General features: G+C 40.6%; 1 protein-coding gene across 1 annotated transcript in view; it reads right to left on the bottom strand.

Moving 5' to 3' along the window:
* LOC306858196 (ELKS/Rab6-interacting/CAST family member 1-like) overlaps positions 1–16,383 on the bottom strand; it is a 210,122-nt gene that overhangs the window by 27,133 nt on the left and 166,606 nt on the right. The window contains exon 17 of the mRNA XM_079398619.1: positions 10,736–10,834. Within this exon, the coding sequence (XP_079254745.1) occupies positions 10,736–10,834 (99 nt within the window). The remainder of the gene's footprint in view (positions 1–10,735; positions 10,835–16,383) is intronic.

Here is a 16,383-nt window from a genome sequence, read left to right on the forward strand (position 1 = left end):
AGATCTAAGGAGAACCACATCCTGAGGTCAAAGGGTTTCCCCTGTGTAGCACTCAACACCAGAAGACTTACGCCACTACGCATGTAAAGATGGGGGGCAGAGGAAACAGAGAGACTGAGAATGGGGCTCTAGCTGGGTTCAAGGGTGTTAGAGTTGGTAGAGATGGCTCTAACAGACTCCCTCTGGCTCAGAGGTAAGAAATACACAATCCTCTGCTATCACTCCTGGTCCTCAGGGACAGGAATAATTTAGGTGTGGAGGAAGTGTGTCAACAGCTCAGTGGTTCAAAGAGAAATTGATATACGTTCATATAAGCCTAGACAGTGTGCACAAAATCTAAAAATATAATACAATATAAAATAATAATACGGGTTATTTTAATATACTGTAATTGAGATACTATTGAAGTTTTCATTACTATTTTGAAAATTTTTATTTTTATATTTTCCATTTTCATTTTAATTTTAGTTAAAAGTTTTAGTAATTAAAAAATATATATATAACATTCTATTAATTTTGATTTCAGTTTTAATTTGAAGTTAAACTAAAAACAAGGAATGTTGGCTAGTAAAAAAACTCAAACGTTTTTATATATTTTTTCATTTCGGTTAATATTTGCTCTATTTCAAGTAATGAAATTTTTTTTTGTATTTTTGTTTTAGTTTCAGTTTTAGTTAACTATAATAACACTGAATATAATTATATCTATTAAATCAGCAATATAATATTATTTTATTATTTAATAATAAATAATTAAATGTTTTATTTTAAATCATTACATTTTAAATATTACAAAAAATTACCATGATCAATGAACTAATGCATGCATTTTTATAATGTTATTTTAATATCTACTTTAAATATAAAACACTTTAAAAAGTATGTGCGATACATTTAAACTAAATTGTTCACATTATTTAAATCAATATTTTAAAAAAGAAATCAAATTGTGGATATGTGGTATCTCTACTCTTTTCATGTATGTTATCTATACATATTTTATATTTATTCAGTATACACCATCACTCCACCTAACCCTAATTTCACACGTGCACTTGTGTCCTCAGGGCTCGCAATGAATTTAACTAGCCCAAATAAAATAAAGACCATGAATGTCAATCAAAAACATTTTCAATACACAAATATCAACGAATATCAAGGAAAGAGTTTTATTTGACTATTTACAAGGTATCTGCAGAAATTCTTAAAAATCTATTTAAGGCAATTTGAACAATTATTTCTTATACCATTTAACGTATTTAAAACTGTCTAAGGCCTTAAAAACTCTTCAATTTAGTTGTATCAAATTTAAGGACCCGTGGGAGCAATGTTATATAATGATATTCTAGGGAATTGTGTGCTTCTAATTTTAGAGCAACAGTTTGGACAGGACCCTTTTCTATTCTAACATGACAGTGCCTCTGTGTATAAGGCACGGTTCAAAAAGACATGATTGATTCAGTCAGTGTGGAAGAACTTGACTGGTCTGCAGAAAGCCAAGTCCTGATCCCAGCTGAACACCTCTGGTGTGACTTTATATGCAGACCTCATCACCAAACACCAATGACTTGTATAGACACTATAAGGACAAAACTGTGGCAACAAAGATGGAAACATAATTCATGTATTTAAAAATTGTATTTCTAATTTTTTTTCTTGCTGAGCAAAACTTTTCTCTATTGGGTGGACATTTCGGGCACCTGAGCAAAAGCATTCTTTATACCAGACCTGTACAGCATGCACACAAAAAAGTGTGTAACTTTTAGCTTTAATGTGCTATTTATATTTGATTTGACCCTTGATGTAACTAAATGATGTACATTTTAGGTTACATGAGAAAACATTTTTACTGTACAATACAATGCAGTTCAAAAGTTTGGATCAATACATTTTTTTAAAGAAGTTTCTTATGCTCATCAAGGCTATATCTATTTGATAAAAAATACTGAATATTATTTCACAAAATAATATTGTGAAATATTATTGCAATTTAAAATAAATGTTTTCGATTTTAATATATTTTAAACTTTTATTCATTCCTGTGAAGCAAAGCAGTATTTTCAGAGTCACATGATCCTTTAGAAATCACTCGAATATGCAGATTTTTAATCAATGTTGGAAACAGTTGCACTGTTTTTTTTTTAATACTGTGTTTTTTGAAGTCTACATTTCACTGCTGGTTATACCCTGTATAATTGTGTATGTGACAAATAAAAATCTTGAATCTTTTTAGGACCTGTGATATTTAACAAAAATTAAGTAAAAAAAAAAAAAAAAACTCTTTAATCAAAATAGAGATTTTGTGTTACAATATAAACTATTCAGAAGTTTGGGGTCAGAAATGTTTTTCTTTCTTTTTTAAAGATACTTTAAAAAAGTTTAAAGAAAGTTAAATAAACTTCAGCAAGGATGTTTTAAATGGATAAAATTGATAGTAAAGACTTCTATTGTTAGAAAATATTTATATTTTGAATAAATGCTGTTCTTTTAAACTTTTTATTAATCAAAGAATAAAAAAAAAAAACAGGTAACAGGTTCCAAAAAAATATTAAGCAGCACAACAGTTTAAACACTGATAATAAATCAGCATATTAGAAAGATTTCTGAAGGATCATGGGACACTGAAGACTGGAGGAATGATGCTGAAAATTCAGCTTTGATTTTTGTTACCGTTCTTTGCTCATCCTCCACTATTTCCAGCACTTAATCAAGTCACTCTTCTTTAATACATGAGGACCTTTTATTTCACATGTCATTGCGTTTGCATTGTCTCTCGTGTTGAGCGCACCGCTACCATTGAAGTATTCAGTTTCTACAGCGACTCATTTGGTGCACATCGTTCTCTTTCTATGAAACCTGTAAACCGCATTCACCGGCTCTAACTCTGTCGTGACATCAGCTCTAGAGCGGTTTGCCCGAGCATTGCTATTCTTTCCCTTTTACTGGCGGCATTCAATCAAATGGCTTCCCAACTAATTTTTGTGTGCGCAAGGCACATTATTTTTTCTGCGCGGCCGCGGTGGAAGAAGAGTGCGGTCACGCACGTGCTCAGCTTAGAGGGAACATTGCGTGGGAGCCCTGTATTTAAGATAGCCCATCGGGCAGGGCAGTGATGCATTTTGGTAGCCCGACTGGAAAACACAATAGCCCCAGGATGTCGGGCTAGCGATTTTGTGAGCCCTGGTCCGGTTTGGTAAGATATCGCTACGCATATGTGTAACATGTTCACCTGTAACACCTCTTTTAAGTGTGAACAGTATGGCAGGTTTCCCTTTTTATTAACTGATAATAGAGGTAGTTTTGGCGCTCGATTTTAGGCTTAATTGGAGAGCTGGGTAAACGGAAACAGACTGTGGGGGGAAGAGACAAAAAGGAAGAAGCAGCAAAGGAGGAAGAAATAAAAGGAGAGGGAGCAGTGCTGCAGTTTCCACCCATCCGGTCTCCAGCGCTCATTCCGTCCACGGCTGGTTAAGTGTTAAATGAACTGGGAGATTTAAGGTGGTTGTTGGACAGCTTAGGCAGGGTGCAGAATCTGAGCCAGCTCTTTCCTATCAGCCTTAAATCAGAGCAGTGGCATCCACAGGGGGGCCAGGAGGGCTCAACCTGCTCCAGGCCCCCCATCCACAGCTCTGGAAAGCATTAAGGCCTATTGACATGCCGCAGGGAGTTTATTAGCAGTATGAAGCTAACATCCAACGGGCGGAGATTAGGACGCAACATGTCTAAGCAGCCCTAGTAAAAATAAGAACAATATGGAATTGAACAAATCAACACGTTTCCAGTGATGAATCCCAGGGAAATATCGCATAACCAAAAACAGCACCAGTTCCAGATGCATTGTTTTCCAATGAGCATGGTTAATATGCATGGAACCCGCCCTTTTAATATATCCATTCCTTTCAGTATTTCTCTGGAGTGGGAAACGCTCAGACAATTGCGTTATCAGTTAGCAGACACTCTAAAGTCACAAGGATTTTCCACTGCTCACGGTCATGGACCATTACTGAGTAATATTACGAGCACTTTCCCCTCCTAACCTGGAGAGGGAAGCCGACGGGCGCAGCGCCCAGGGTAGGGCTCCCACGTCCGCCCGTTAACACATCCAGAAATGGCGCGCTGGACCAGGGGGCCAAAATGTTCCGACCACATAATCCCCACCACAATGAGCCTCGAACTTTACTGTTTCAGCAACTTACACAGAAATCGTAGCCACGCTGGGTTCAGCGGGTTTGAGGAGGGTGGAGTCACGCAATAATTTGTTTTGATAGGATTGTTCGCAGTCATTTGGTAATTCTGAGGTCAACTACAGAAATTCATACTTTTATTATCGCCATGCACCCACCAATTAATTACAGCCTAAAATCAATTACAAGATTCAGAAGGGAGAACTGATGCAATGGTGGGGCGAAATTTTTTTTTTTGCGTTGTTCAGCATTCACTAGAAATGCTGTGGCTCGATTGACATCTTTAGCCTATTTTCCTAGTATACCCTCTGACATAGACCAGGCAAGCAGAACCCAGCTGGCCAGTACGTCCTTGGGTTGCCTAGTTCCAAGAGGGAAACCAGAAACATGGATGCGGCATTAAAATGTATTTTTCTTGAGTGATGCATCCTGGGAGAGCAGACCAAGACGTGTGGTTTGCTGAGGCCTTAAAAAGCAGGACAGTCAGGCAGTGAAGCAAGACTGGGCAAATGAAACTGCCCAAAAAAAGCAACGTTATGCCTGAGAGAGAGAAAGAGAGGAGAGCAGGAACATTAAGAACGAAGGAGAAAGCGTACATCAATAGCAACACCTTCGTATCTTCAAAAATGAACAAATGTTGCAGTACAAGCCAGATAAAATCCAAACTGCAGGACTATTAATAGCTGGACTGGAAATTGTGAGAAACGTAATTTTGTTGAGATAACTTCTGATACGAATAGAGAACTTAACCTCCCCAAACACGTACCATCTCCCAACGAGCCAGCTCAGAATTCTTCTCAGGAAAATACATATATTGACATACTCTGTGATAACCAGAGGTGGCGGGGGAAGTCATCACCTATCTGGCTGATGCTAAGCAGAGTCTCTCTCAGGATCCAGCAGAGAACGTTGAGCCAGAAGCCTTGACAGAGGAGAGATTCAACACACTCCTATATAAGCTCTTATAGGTGAGCTCATCCTTCATGACATCATCTCAGTGCTTAGATGCCGCCGTCTCAACTCTCTTCCGATTGGCCTGTTCAAATGTAGCCGCTGCAGAACTATAGCCATTCATCTCGTCTCCAAGGGCAGTCATCGGTCTCTCATCAAGCCGAGCGAGAGGCTCCGATTACGGGGTCAGATAAAACCCGCCGCATGCGTGCTGCTGCAACCGACTGGTTGATATCTGTCGCACGCTTGATTGGCTCAGAGTCATTTCGCTCTACTGGCCTCTCCCGAGACTCTAAGTAATGGCCATCCGTCAAATGACCTCCGACCCCTTGTAAGGGGCTAGGGTATGTTTCCAATGACACCCTATTTCCTCATTTCCTATGGCATGCTCTTACTCTGACAAACGGAGAAGCGATTCCTCTCAGAGAGTGACTGATTGAGCCATTTGGGGTACAGTGACTCTCTTCTATTCCAGGGAAGTAGATCTCAGTTTCATGGTACAGGAAGTGGGGCAGCATGGTTCAGGGGCTCTGCAGAAACCCCAAGTTTGTGCTCTGCCAAACGAAGTCAGACTGAGTGAGGGCCCCACCACTGTCTACCCTCCTGTCTGCACCAGGCGCATGGAGCCAGAGGCCAGTTTTATATTGAAATCATATGGAGGTGGGAAGGTTTCAACAACGACCCCCTGCAACATCCCTTGCCGCCACATGTTTCCCATTTTAATCTAATTATAAATATTTGGACTAGAATCAGTTGGAACTGACAGAAAGAAAAAAGTCAAGCTGGAATAAACAATGCAAGTACAAAAGGCAAATAAGAAAGCAAACATGCATTTTGGGTTCATATTAATGACTAAAACAGAGCTGTTGAAATTTTCCCCCTCTGACCACTGAGCCATTTTTGAGCTGAAATAAAAAAAAATAAAAACCAAGTCAGCAACGAGGTCTCTGTTCTCTTACTGAGGGGCGGGACAGTTTTAATAATGTGGGCAAATGGTGGGTGGTTGTGCTCATGGGACGGGTTCAGCAGAGGTTACACCTTAGTTGCTCCAGCGGGACGGGTACCCACTGACCCCTGGAATATGCGAGCGATTGCCAAACTCCGTTTCACAGTTTTCCATGGAATCGCACTATCCAAATGGTTAGTAATGTCTAAGGTCGTCAAATAGCGGTGGCACGACAATGGAATCTTAATTACTTTTCTGCTCCACGTGCTAACACCCGCTCTGGCATCGTGTCGTATGTGAGTCACTTTGAAAACAAACTTGTGACAAAAGAAAGATGGAGGAATGCGCAATTTAGTGAGGCAGACGCAGCACAGGAAAAAAAAAGTTGTGGATTGACCTGTTTTGGGAGGATAATAGCAAAAAGAGGAAATAACTTGTTGACAGATTTCTCGCTCATAAGGATGTTTCGCATCCGGTTCTTGGCCTTACGGTTTTCGTGGAAAATGAAATGACAAGTCAAGTTTGTGGTGGACATCACGATTTTCCCACTTCCTTCAGGCATCCGGGCTCAGACTGAGAAGCAATCTTTTCAAAATCTATTCAAGAGGACAAACAGACAAGAAGACAAGTTACTTCAAAAGGGCTGATGCTTTGTCAGTCCTCCTGACATTTGAAGCTAAGTCCGTCTTGGCATTTACCTGAAGTCAGAGCTTACAAATATTCTGTTAGCGAAACAGGAATAACTCTGAAAGTTTAAAGCTCCCTCACTCTTGGGTGTTAATTTCCAGAACTCCAGAACACTGAAAAACCACACACATCATCACACAGTGACACTGGAATGATGGAAGAGGACAACAAAAGCAGACAATTATCCAAAAAGCCGCAGGAGAAAATGCAATCCCCTAAAGAACAACAACACAAAACAGAGTCAAGGGCCAGAGAGCATCTGTAAATACACACCTAGCGATGCACCACACAGTCAGATTAAAACAGACTGCATTTCATCATAGGCGAAACCGATTCCAGGGTTGCGGTGCGTTATCGTGCCAAACGGCGAGCAATTAAGTAGGCCTCGACCACCCACAATTCAACATGAAGGAGATCAGAGTCATGTTGAGATTATTACCCTCTCTAATCATGCGCTTGTACGTACGACTGCAGTTCCTTGCCCCGAGAACACTGTTTGGAGAACACGGCTGCCCTTTATGTGAGCCTTAATACATTCAGGGGCCTTGGGGGTCTTGATCTCCTCTGCTAAATGCCATTACAAGTTTTACATGGTCATATGATACACAAAGAGCAACTTTAATGTCACGGCTACATGTACGATTTGGCACCGTGGGTGCAGTGGACGATCCGAATTCTTCCTCGAAATGTATCATGGCGGCTCAGACGTTAAGAACTGCGAACGAAGCAAAAACATTAGCGAAAGGGGCCCATTAGTTGCCTGAAATAGGACACAATGTATGTGGGCAGCTGTTCGGATTAAAACCCTCCCTTCACACTGCTGAGACACTCGGCCCACAGCTCACACAATTCCACTCTGTTCTCCAGCGCTCCGCTACGCCTAATTGCACTCGCAGTATATGTGCTTTACCGCGTGCGACTGTTCATGCGACGGACGTGTGTTATCTGTGGGCAGCATCGACAGGGAGTGACCTGCTAATTAATTACAGTCAAAACGCCACATGGCATTTAGCATCACCATGGGCATGGGCCAACGGCTCTGATGGGAGAACGCAAGCGGTTGCGCATGTGTCCTATGGATTTAACATGTGCAGCTCATATGTATTCTACGGTCTATCTGTTTCCTCAAAACCATCCATCAAAACTGTCAGTGTGGAAGCAAATATGAGAATGTTGTTGTTTTTTTGGAGGGAAAAGACCAGAGCAGTCAAAAGGCATACAGGTTGATTTGTTCCTTGGCTGTCTGTGTAAAATAATAAAGGTGGAGGGAAGGATTCAACCGTCTACGTGACAGAAATCCTGAATAGATGTTCGACAAGGGATGGGAAAGGACATGTCAATTTAATAGCTGCTTGAGTCATTTATCGAAATCAAAAGTGATTTTAAAGTCTTCAGCTACAGTGATTTATTCATAAAAACACTATGCAAACCAGTATTTCCCAGCTTCTCAGGACCAAGATTTTATATTAGAAGTGGCAACCCATCATAGGACCAAAATTGTTTATCGTACAAAGCTAAAACGATCTTAAAAATGAAGCATTTAAGTCTATTTATATTAGAAAGAACTGCACTGGCCAAGCAATAAAATAATAGATGTGACAAATGTAAATTTTTCAAAACACAGCATGCAGGTCTTTTCGGATTTAGTCCTGAACATGAAGAAAAATTAATAGTCAAATTCTATGTTTTGGAATAATACATTTAAAAAATGAATACATACATTATAAAAGATTTAAAAAAAAAAAATACAAAAGCTTCTGCAGCTTTTTATTTTCCCTTTTGTCATTTAATGTTAAATAAAACAATAAATAAATGAAATTTAATTTAGTTTTTAGTTTATTGTTTGTATTTAACATTCTTCTTCCCTGATGACCAAATCAGAACAGACCTGTGACCTATTTTTGTGGGGATAAGGGGAAAATGTGGGAGGGGAAAAAAAATGCAAGGAAAAATGTTTGACATGCATCACTTTACATTCTGACAGCCTGTTCTGTGTATGATATCTGCAAGTCATATTTGACAATTTTTAAATAATCAACACCAATATATATGCCGAAGTGAGGCAGACAAAAAACAGACAGAATGAAGGAAAATCACAAGACATGAGAACAATGAGAGAGGGAAAAAAAGACCAAAAGAAAAAAGAAATGAAAGGATGAGCTGGAAAGTGTTGGAGAAGAAAAAAATAAGCACACTCAAAGACAGTTAACACATGATGAAATACAGAAGAACGTCATTCCCCATTTACACATTTCTCACCCTTCTGAACAAAATGGCTGGGAGAGGGCACATGATTGGCTATGCCCAAATGCCCTCCTCATCGTCCTATTGGTGGAAAATGAGTGCAGGTTTAATCCAAGGCAGCATGGGATTAAAGAAAGAAGTTGTTAGTGGGTGAGATCAGGTCATTTATTGCACTGAAATTTCATGTTAAGTGACCAATTTTCCCTTTGACAAACACTGGAGCAGCAGTGAGTTTTTCCCATGCAGTGAAAAAAAAAAAAACCTGAATGTCATATATAAGATTAAGACACTATGTTCCCATTAATTTCTCCATCTCTCAACAGAGGGTTAAGGATGATTAGTTAGCCATTGAACCAAAGTAAAACAGCATTAAAAGCAACTGGCTTCGCCCAAAAAAGGGGGTGGCTATGCTGCAACAAGAATTGAAAACGTAGCAGTATGAGCTTGAAATGTGTAACACACGTGGCCACTACCCTGTCTGTCCTGGATGGCTGTGGAAAATACCTGCAATGAATGCCGTCTGAGGTCCCTGTCGGTCCCAGCTCTGCAGTTTAGGTGATAACAGTGCGATCGGGGAGGTTTGAAGCGGGCTCAGGTGTTGATGTGTGAGGGTGTTCTTATTTGAGTTGGAAATATGTAAGTGAGAAATGAAGATCACAGGAAAATGTGAGCTAAGTGTTTTCTTGGCAATCGAGAAAGACAATGAAAAGAGTTTGCGATGGGGGAGAGACCCTGGGATAGCTTTATGTGTGTGCGTGGGAGACCGAGTGTGTAGATGGAGTTCCAATGAGCTCTAACATACGTACACACATATATGTGGTTTGGAATACCGGGATGTGTGTCGAGGGTGGAGTGTTGCTGATTGATGGGTTTCTTTCAGTATGTGAATTAGGATGTAGCACTTGAACTGGATTACACCAGGAGTCCAAGGACTGGTATGACACACTGCGTTTGGTGCATCAAGTCATGTCATAACAACCAGTAGGATTTGTGCTTCCTGGGAGAGCTGGGACAGAAGAATGCAACAGGCTGTCCTTTCTCTTTGAATTTCACTCTCTATTCATCCTTTATCATGTCAATTCTTTCCTCTTTCTCTCCTTATGAACTAATTCCTGTTGGACAGCCATCCAGAGGAGAAAGGCTTAAGGCGAAGGAATTCAACGTTTAAAAGCAACAAAGAACAAAGCCAGTTAAGTCTTCCAGAATCATCCTGTGTGCCGGAGCTATTCCAAGAAAAACACTCGGGGATGTATGTGTGTGTGTGTGCGCGCACATTCATGAATGAGAAAACGTGATCTTTTTTTTTTTGGTGACCCAATATGAGATAATACAGAAATTGGAGATGAGGATGCTGTTCCTTATTGGATATGAAATATGTAATTTCCTGTTGTTTATGTTTGGTTATAATGGCTTTTTTATATATTAGGATATGGCGTTTAGGGGTAAATCGGATAGCAGAGTAAGACGAAAGAAAGAAAGGAGTGTACATTTCAGTGCAAGTTTTTTTAACCCATTTTATGGTGATGTGAAAGTTAAGTCCATTCACTTAGGAAAACAGAATTTAAGGTATAATTCATATTCTTAGTATACATAGCATGGGACTTATGTTTAGGGTTAAGGGTTTAAATCACTAACCCTATGTATGATCAATCAGTAAACCCTATTGAAGAAGTAAAGGATAAAGAACGAAAAAAGTGGTTCTGTAAGGTGTACTCTGACTCACCTGATCCGGAGAGGGTTTGTGATTGGTCTGGTCAGAATTGGAGGCCTTAAGGTGGTCATCCTCGTAGTTATCAGCCATTAACTTCATGCGGTTCTGCGTCTGTAAAAGATACAGCTTATTGTAAACTACAGCCAAAACACACACGCACAGACACACTTTTTCCCCGTCATTTCGAAATGAGCCCAGTCTGACTCTAAGCCTGGTAGTCTTGGGGCTTCAGTTATCAAATCTCCATCTCAGCCCATGCTGTTAGGAGTGGAAATTTTATCTGTATGAATTCAATTACAAGCATTATAAGAAGTGATTCTGATATTCGTTTTGATAGACAGAGTATTACTTTGAGCCCTACAGCGAGAGGGGGATCACAGCGTATTCACGCAAGTTTCAGCTGGAATGGATTTGAGTGAGGAGGGGGAGAGCGAGCAACGGAGATCTTTTAAACCCAGAGGAGAAGGGTGTGAAAAAGCAATAACAGAGACAGTGAGAGAAGAGCCGAGATGTAGAGAATAGAGAACAAAACACCAGCTTCTCTCAAATATAAACACATATGCACACTCACCTCCCTGCTTGATACAGATTCAAGCCTCCACATGCTCAAATCATTGCACAGATTTAACAAGCGCCCCAAGGTTTCCGTGTCTGTGCACCTCTTAGATTAGAAATGCACTAATTTGTTGGAGACGAGGCTGAGCGTACATGCTTTGACACATTAAGCTGTGGTGCTCATGTGGGCGGCATGAGTTTGAATCCAGCATGCAACATTTACAAATACCCACTGGACCATTTGTGCAAAAAATGCTCATTTAGATCTTATTTTGAAGATCTTCTTTTTCTTTAGTTTACTGTTACCCTGCTGTAAGCTTTTAAAGTTATTCACACTTTTGTATATTCAAATTTGGAGTGTTACAATTGGTTAGGAGACTTGCGAGAACCAGCTGAATATATGCAATAGTTAATGGCACTTGGGGACAGACGACAAGTCCAGTTACTTTTCAGTAACAGTTTCAATAACGTTTTGGTCTCCTACTCGCACAAAGCCTATATATGGCTTTAAATAACATAGAATTTAACACAAGTTGTTTGGATCACTTTTAAGCTACTTGCTTTTTTGGAGCTTCACCACCTCTATTCAGAGTGGTTTTTGTTTTTTATGTGATTGCTAGGGTGTTTGGAGTGGTCACAATACTGCTTCCAATTTATGCAAAGGGGCAGCATGAACATTCTTCACAACTTCTCATTTTGTTTAGTTTTACTTTAGAAATTGACATTTGGAACATGAGGTTGTGTCTCTGCAATCGAGTTGGAATCAATGCAGCGAAGTCTTATCAGACATCATTCACAGTTTTCGTTAAAATAAAGCTAATTTGAATCAACATCTATGGCAGGAGTAAGGAAAACTGCACATGATTACTTTTGGCAAGCCCACCATCACAACTGACTCCACCACCACACAGCGCTGAAATTAATCAATAAGACATTACGTTCGAATGAAAGCGGACCCACACCCTGCCCTTCTGGATTCTTCGGCTTGTTTCCTGGCTGCTCCCTGACCAGAATGTGATGGTTGGGCTCCTTCTGTTTGGTTTTCTCACCCTCTTCCCTCCACCTCCCGCACTCCTAATTTTTCTCTCCTATCCTCCCCTCTGTTACAGTAATAAACATAAAGTTAACCAACCAGCCGGCGGCCGTGGGTTTAAATGGGCCAGATAAACCAGCCGTTGTGCATGTTTGCGTCAGAATTATATCAACACAAGTGGCCTAGGTAAGAATTAGTGTCTTAAAGGGATATTCCACACTAAAATTAAAATTGTATCATCAAATATGCAATATGGCGTGCTTTACTAGGTTTTTTCAACTAGATTTTTTTAAAGAGATCGTGCAAGCCAAAAATAAAAATATTTAAATATTTAAATAAACGTTCCAAACTTGCAAGTTTCTTTCTTCTATCGAACACAAAAGAAGATATTTTGAAGAATGCTGGCAATCAAACAGTTGATGGTCTCCATCGACTTCCATGGTATTTATTTCCCTACTATGGAAGTCAATGGGGACCAACAACTGTTTGGTTCTTCAGAATTCTTCAAAATATATATTTTTTTGTATTCAACATAAGAATGACATTTTTGGGTGAACTATAGCTTTTTTGGTCATACAATGAAAGTCAAAGGGGTCCAATGTTCTTCAAAATATCTTCTCCTGTGCTCAACAGAACAAACAAAGTCAAAGCACAGAAAACAGACATTAACATTATACCCACAAGGCACGATGCCTCTGTTTGCCTCGATTTCTTGTGTAGGCACGACTCGATCTTTACCTGTTAACAAGCCACTTAGTCAGAGGTTAAATAAAAATGTTGAACAAACAACCTCTGAGCAGCTCTTAGACACCTTGCACTCAACAACCTCTCAGTTTTTCACTCTGCCCCACAGAAGGCAGCAGTCAACATGGAGGAGAAGGCGGCCGGAGGCCGAGACGCTACAAGGGGAAGCCATTATAGCCCCTGGAAAAAAACGCAACATTTTAGATCAACTGTCACTACCTCATGAGGAAGAAAATACCCCATTCGAGACAATTTGTTCCACATGCTCAGTGGGTTAGTGCGAAGGATTCAGGGCGCGGGTTCGGAAAGTCAGGCTTAAGCTCTCCAGCTTGTAGCATGTAAATCCTGGTACAGACCTATAGAAAACATAAAAGTTATCAAATGTGGAAGAGGAGGGAAAAATGATTCAGTCAGCTCCGCTAACATTAGGCATACATGGCTTTCCCAGCATGAACATGCATCGTTCATTTCCTTTCCTGAAAAATCGGAAAAAAGAAACATGTACTAAAATAAACAAACAAAAAAAAACAGTAAAAACAAACAGTTCGCCTTAAAGCTGTAAGATTTCAGGGTTTGTGGGCCACAGAGAACCTACAGATGACTCTGGCCGCTGGAGAGCGAGAAACTCATTTGCAAAGCAAAAGAGAGAACGAGAACGAGGGGGAGGTGGTATTTGCTTATTTGCCGGCTCACGAGTGAAGTGGTTTTCGATACCGACCGAGTTTAGTGGGGCGCAGGGACTCATAAAATGTTTATTGAACTGCACTGGGGAAATCTTTGCTCATAGGTCTGTACAATCGAACAAGTGTGTGTATATGTGCGCTGGGGCGAAATCTTGTTTTTTGACATTGTGATTGACTCAAGAAACAGTTCACCCAAAACATTCACTCACCCTCATAGCGTTCCAAAGCTGTATTACTGACTTTCTTCTGCAGAATGCAAAAGAAGATATTTTGAGTTTGTCCACACAATGAAAGTCAACAAAAAACAAAGACATAAAAAATGCTTTTCTTGTGTTAAATAGAAAAAGTCAGTCATACCGGTTTGGAACGGAATTTTATGACGAGCCTTTCGAATTCAGTCTTTTCCTTACACAAAGTTATTGAATGATTTCAAAAGACTTGCATTATAGTTGTTTGGACTTATTTTGTTGGGCTTTTTCAAACTTGACAGTAAGCATGGAAAAAAGCGACATTAATATTCTTCCAAACATCTCTGTTTGGGTTCCACAGTCAGAAAGAAAGAATCATTTTTCATTCAGTCAAACTGAGGAACCTTCTCAGGGTTAATAAAATTATTTATGAGGCAATACTGCAAATCTGCCATAATTTTCCTAAAACATGCCAGAGTTACTTAAACATCACTATGCAAAGTTCCCTCTACCTCCCCCCAAGGCTGACCTGCTCTAACTTACTGAGAATGAAAACATGGAGATGATTTTCAAAAATGCTCAAGCTCACATCTTTGTTTTGAAAACAGGTGAGGGGTGTTATACAGTTGCCACTCTCCAAGCGGAAGAGGCCCTCCGCCAGGAGATAAACTCACACCGGAGGGGAGAACGAGAGTGAGGAGACAAATTACTACAAATGTCCATGTGTGCCCTTCGACCCTCGTCGAGGATCTAGAAAATGACATCATGTCCCTACATTAGTAGGAGCCACTATTCCTCCTGGATTTACTTTGGCAGAACATTTGAACTTCACGCAATCCACAGACGTGCCTTCAAAAATACGGACAATGGAAGGCAAGGAGGAAGGAATCTCAAAGATGTCGAGGGGTCCACAGGGAGGTGTTTGTGTATGTACGTGAGGAAAGAGGGAGGTGCGGGTGAGCGTTCGTGGAAACTGGATCTCCTCAAAGGGCTGGAGGGGTTCTGAAGAGCCGATCCCAGATGGCTACAGAACAGGGAGGCACACTCCGAACTTAACAGCTCATATGTGAGCCATAAAGCAAAGAAGAAAGGAATGGTGGCCAGTGCTGGAAGACAGAGGAGATGGTGGTGGAGAAAGCAGCCTCAAAATAGAAATGAAGGTACTGGACATGGGGAGAAAAGGGGAGGTTGGGAAGGAATGTAAAATGGGAGAACGAAACGTTCAAGCTAGCAGGCTAACAAGCAGATGGATAAGCAAGACCCTGTTAAGAAGCCCTCCCTAATTGTAGGAGCCCCTTACATCCATGTGCAATAAAATTTACCATGAAACCAGATCCCTGTCTGAGTGGCTTATGGCAAGGGAATGGTTGTGTGTGTGTGTGTGTGTGTGTGTGTGTGTCGGGGGTTCAGGAATCCAGCACATGGGGATCTGCTTCTCTACTTTCCCCCTTGTTCCAGGACCTCACTTTCCTCAAAATTCCTTCATCTACAGGCAGTGATACGGACCTGATAAAGCCGAGCGGATGGGGGATGCACACTGAGCCCCGTTGCTTGAGCGCGCTGCACCGTTTACAAAAACGCAATACAACTGCTCAAGTTACTGCCACCAGCACAAAACATCTAAAAGCACGAAGCTGGAATGCTTCTAAGTGCCACACTTTCCTGTTCTTTCTACTTCCCTTATCCATCTAAGCATTTCCATCTTTTTTCTGCATACCTTGATTGCTTGTTTGGATTTTTCCTCTTTTTCTCCCTCACATTCACTTTCTCTCTCTCTATTTCTCTGCTATTATGATAATTGTTAGGAATGCTGACCTCAATTCTTTGGTTTCCGTCCCAACTGGAGAGCTCATTTGCTCACTTAATCTAATCATTTTCACAATTATTCTACTTCTGCGCCATTATCATTTCTCTCGCCCCCTTCCACCCTCCTCCCATCTCTTGCGACTCAAAAATGCTGACGCGCTGCCAAAAAAGGGGAGAAAATTGAAAATTCAAAAAAGTGCTGACTCACGATTCTCTGTCGTTGTTCTGAATTCAGTGCGATATCAGAGGCCTTTTTGTCAAGCTCATAATTGGGGTCACGGAAGTGAAACGGCATAACGAGAGCCTTTCCTACTCCTCCAGAGTGAAGTGACCTTTCCATAGCACCCCGTGACCTCTGGAGTTCACAACCTCTATCTACTTCCTCTCTATCCTACCTTTCCATGCCTTGCCACGATTCGGACATAAAAAAACCTAGTATTGTGCATACACACTGCAAAGATTGAATTATACTGGCAAGACTAAAATGTCCTGATTGAATGAGCATAGACTCACTGCTTGGAAAAGCTGGAAGAGGACTGGAAGAGTTGCCAGATATATGACATCCCCAACTTAAAGCTACATCTGAGTTGACAGTCATCACATGTCAAGGTTTTCTTGGAATGGAAAGCAGTAGCTTAGACCAAAGGACAG

The sequence above is a fragment of the Barbus barbus genome, assembly GCF_936440315.1.
Source record: "Barbus barbus genome assembly, chromosome: 39".
Taxonomy (NCBI): Eukaryota; Metazoa; Chordata; class Actinopteri; order Cypriniformes; family Cyprinidae; genus Barbus; species Barbus barbus.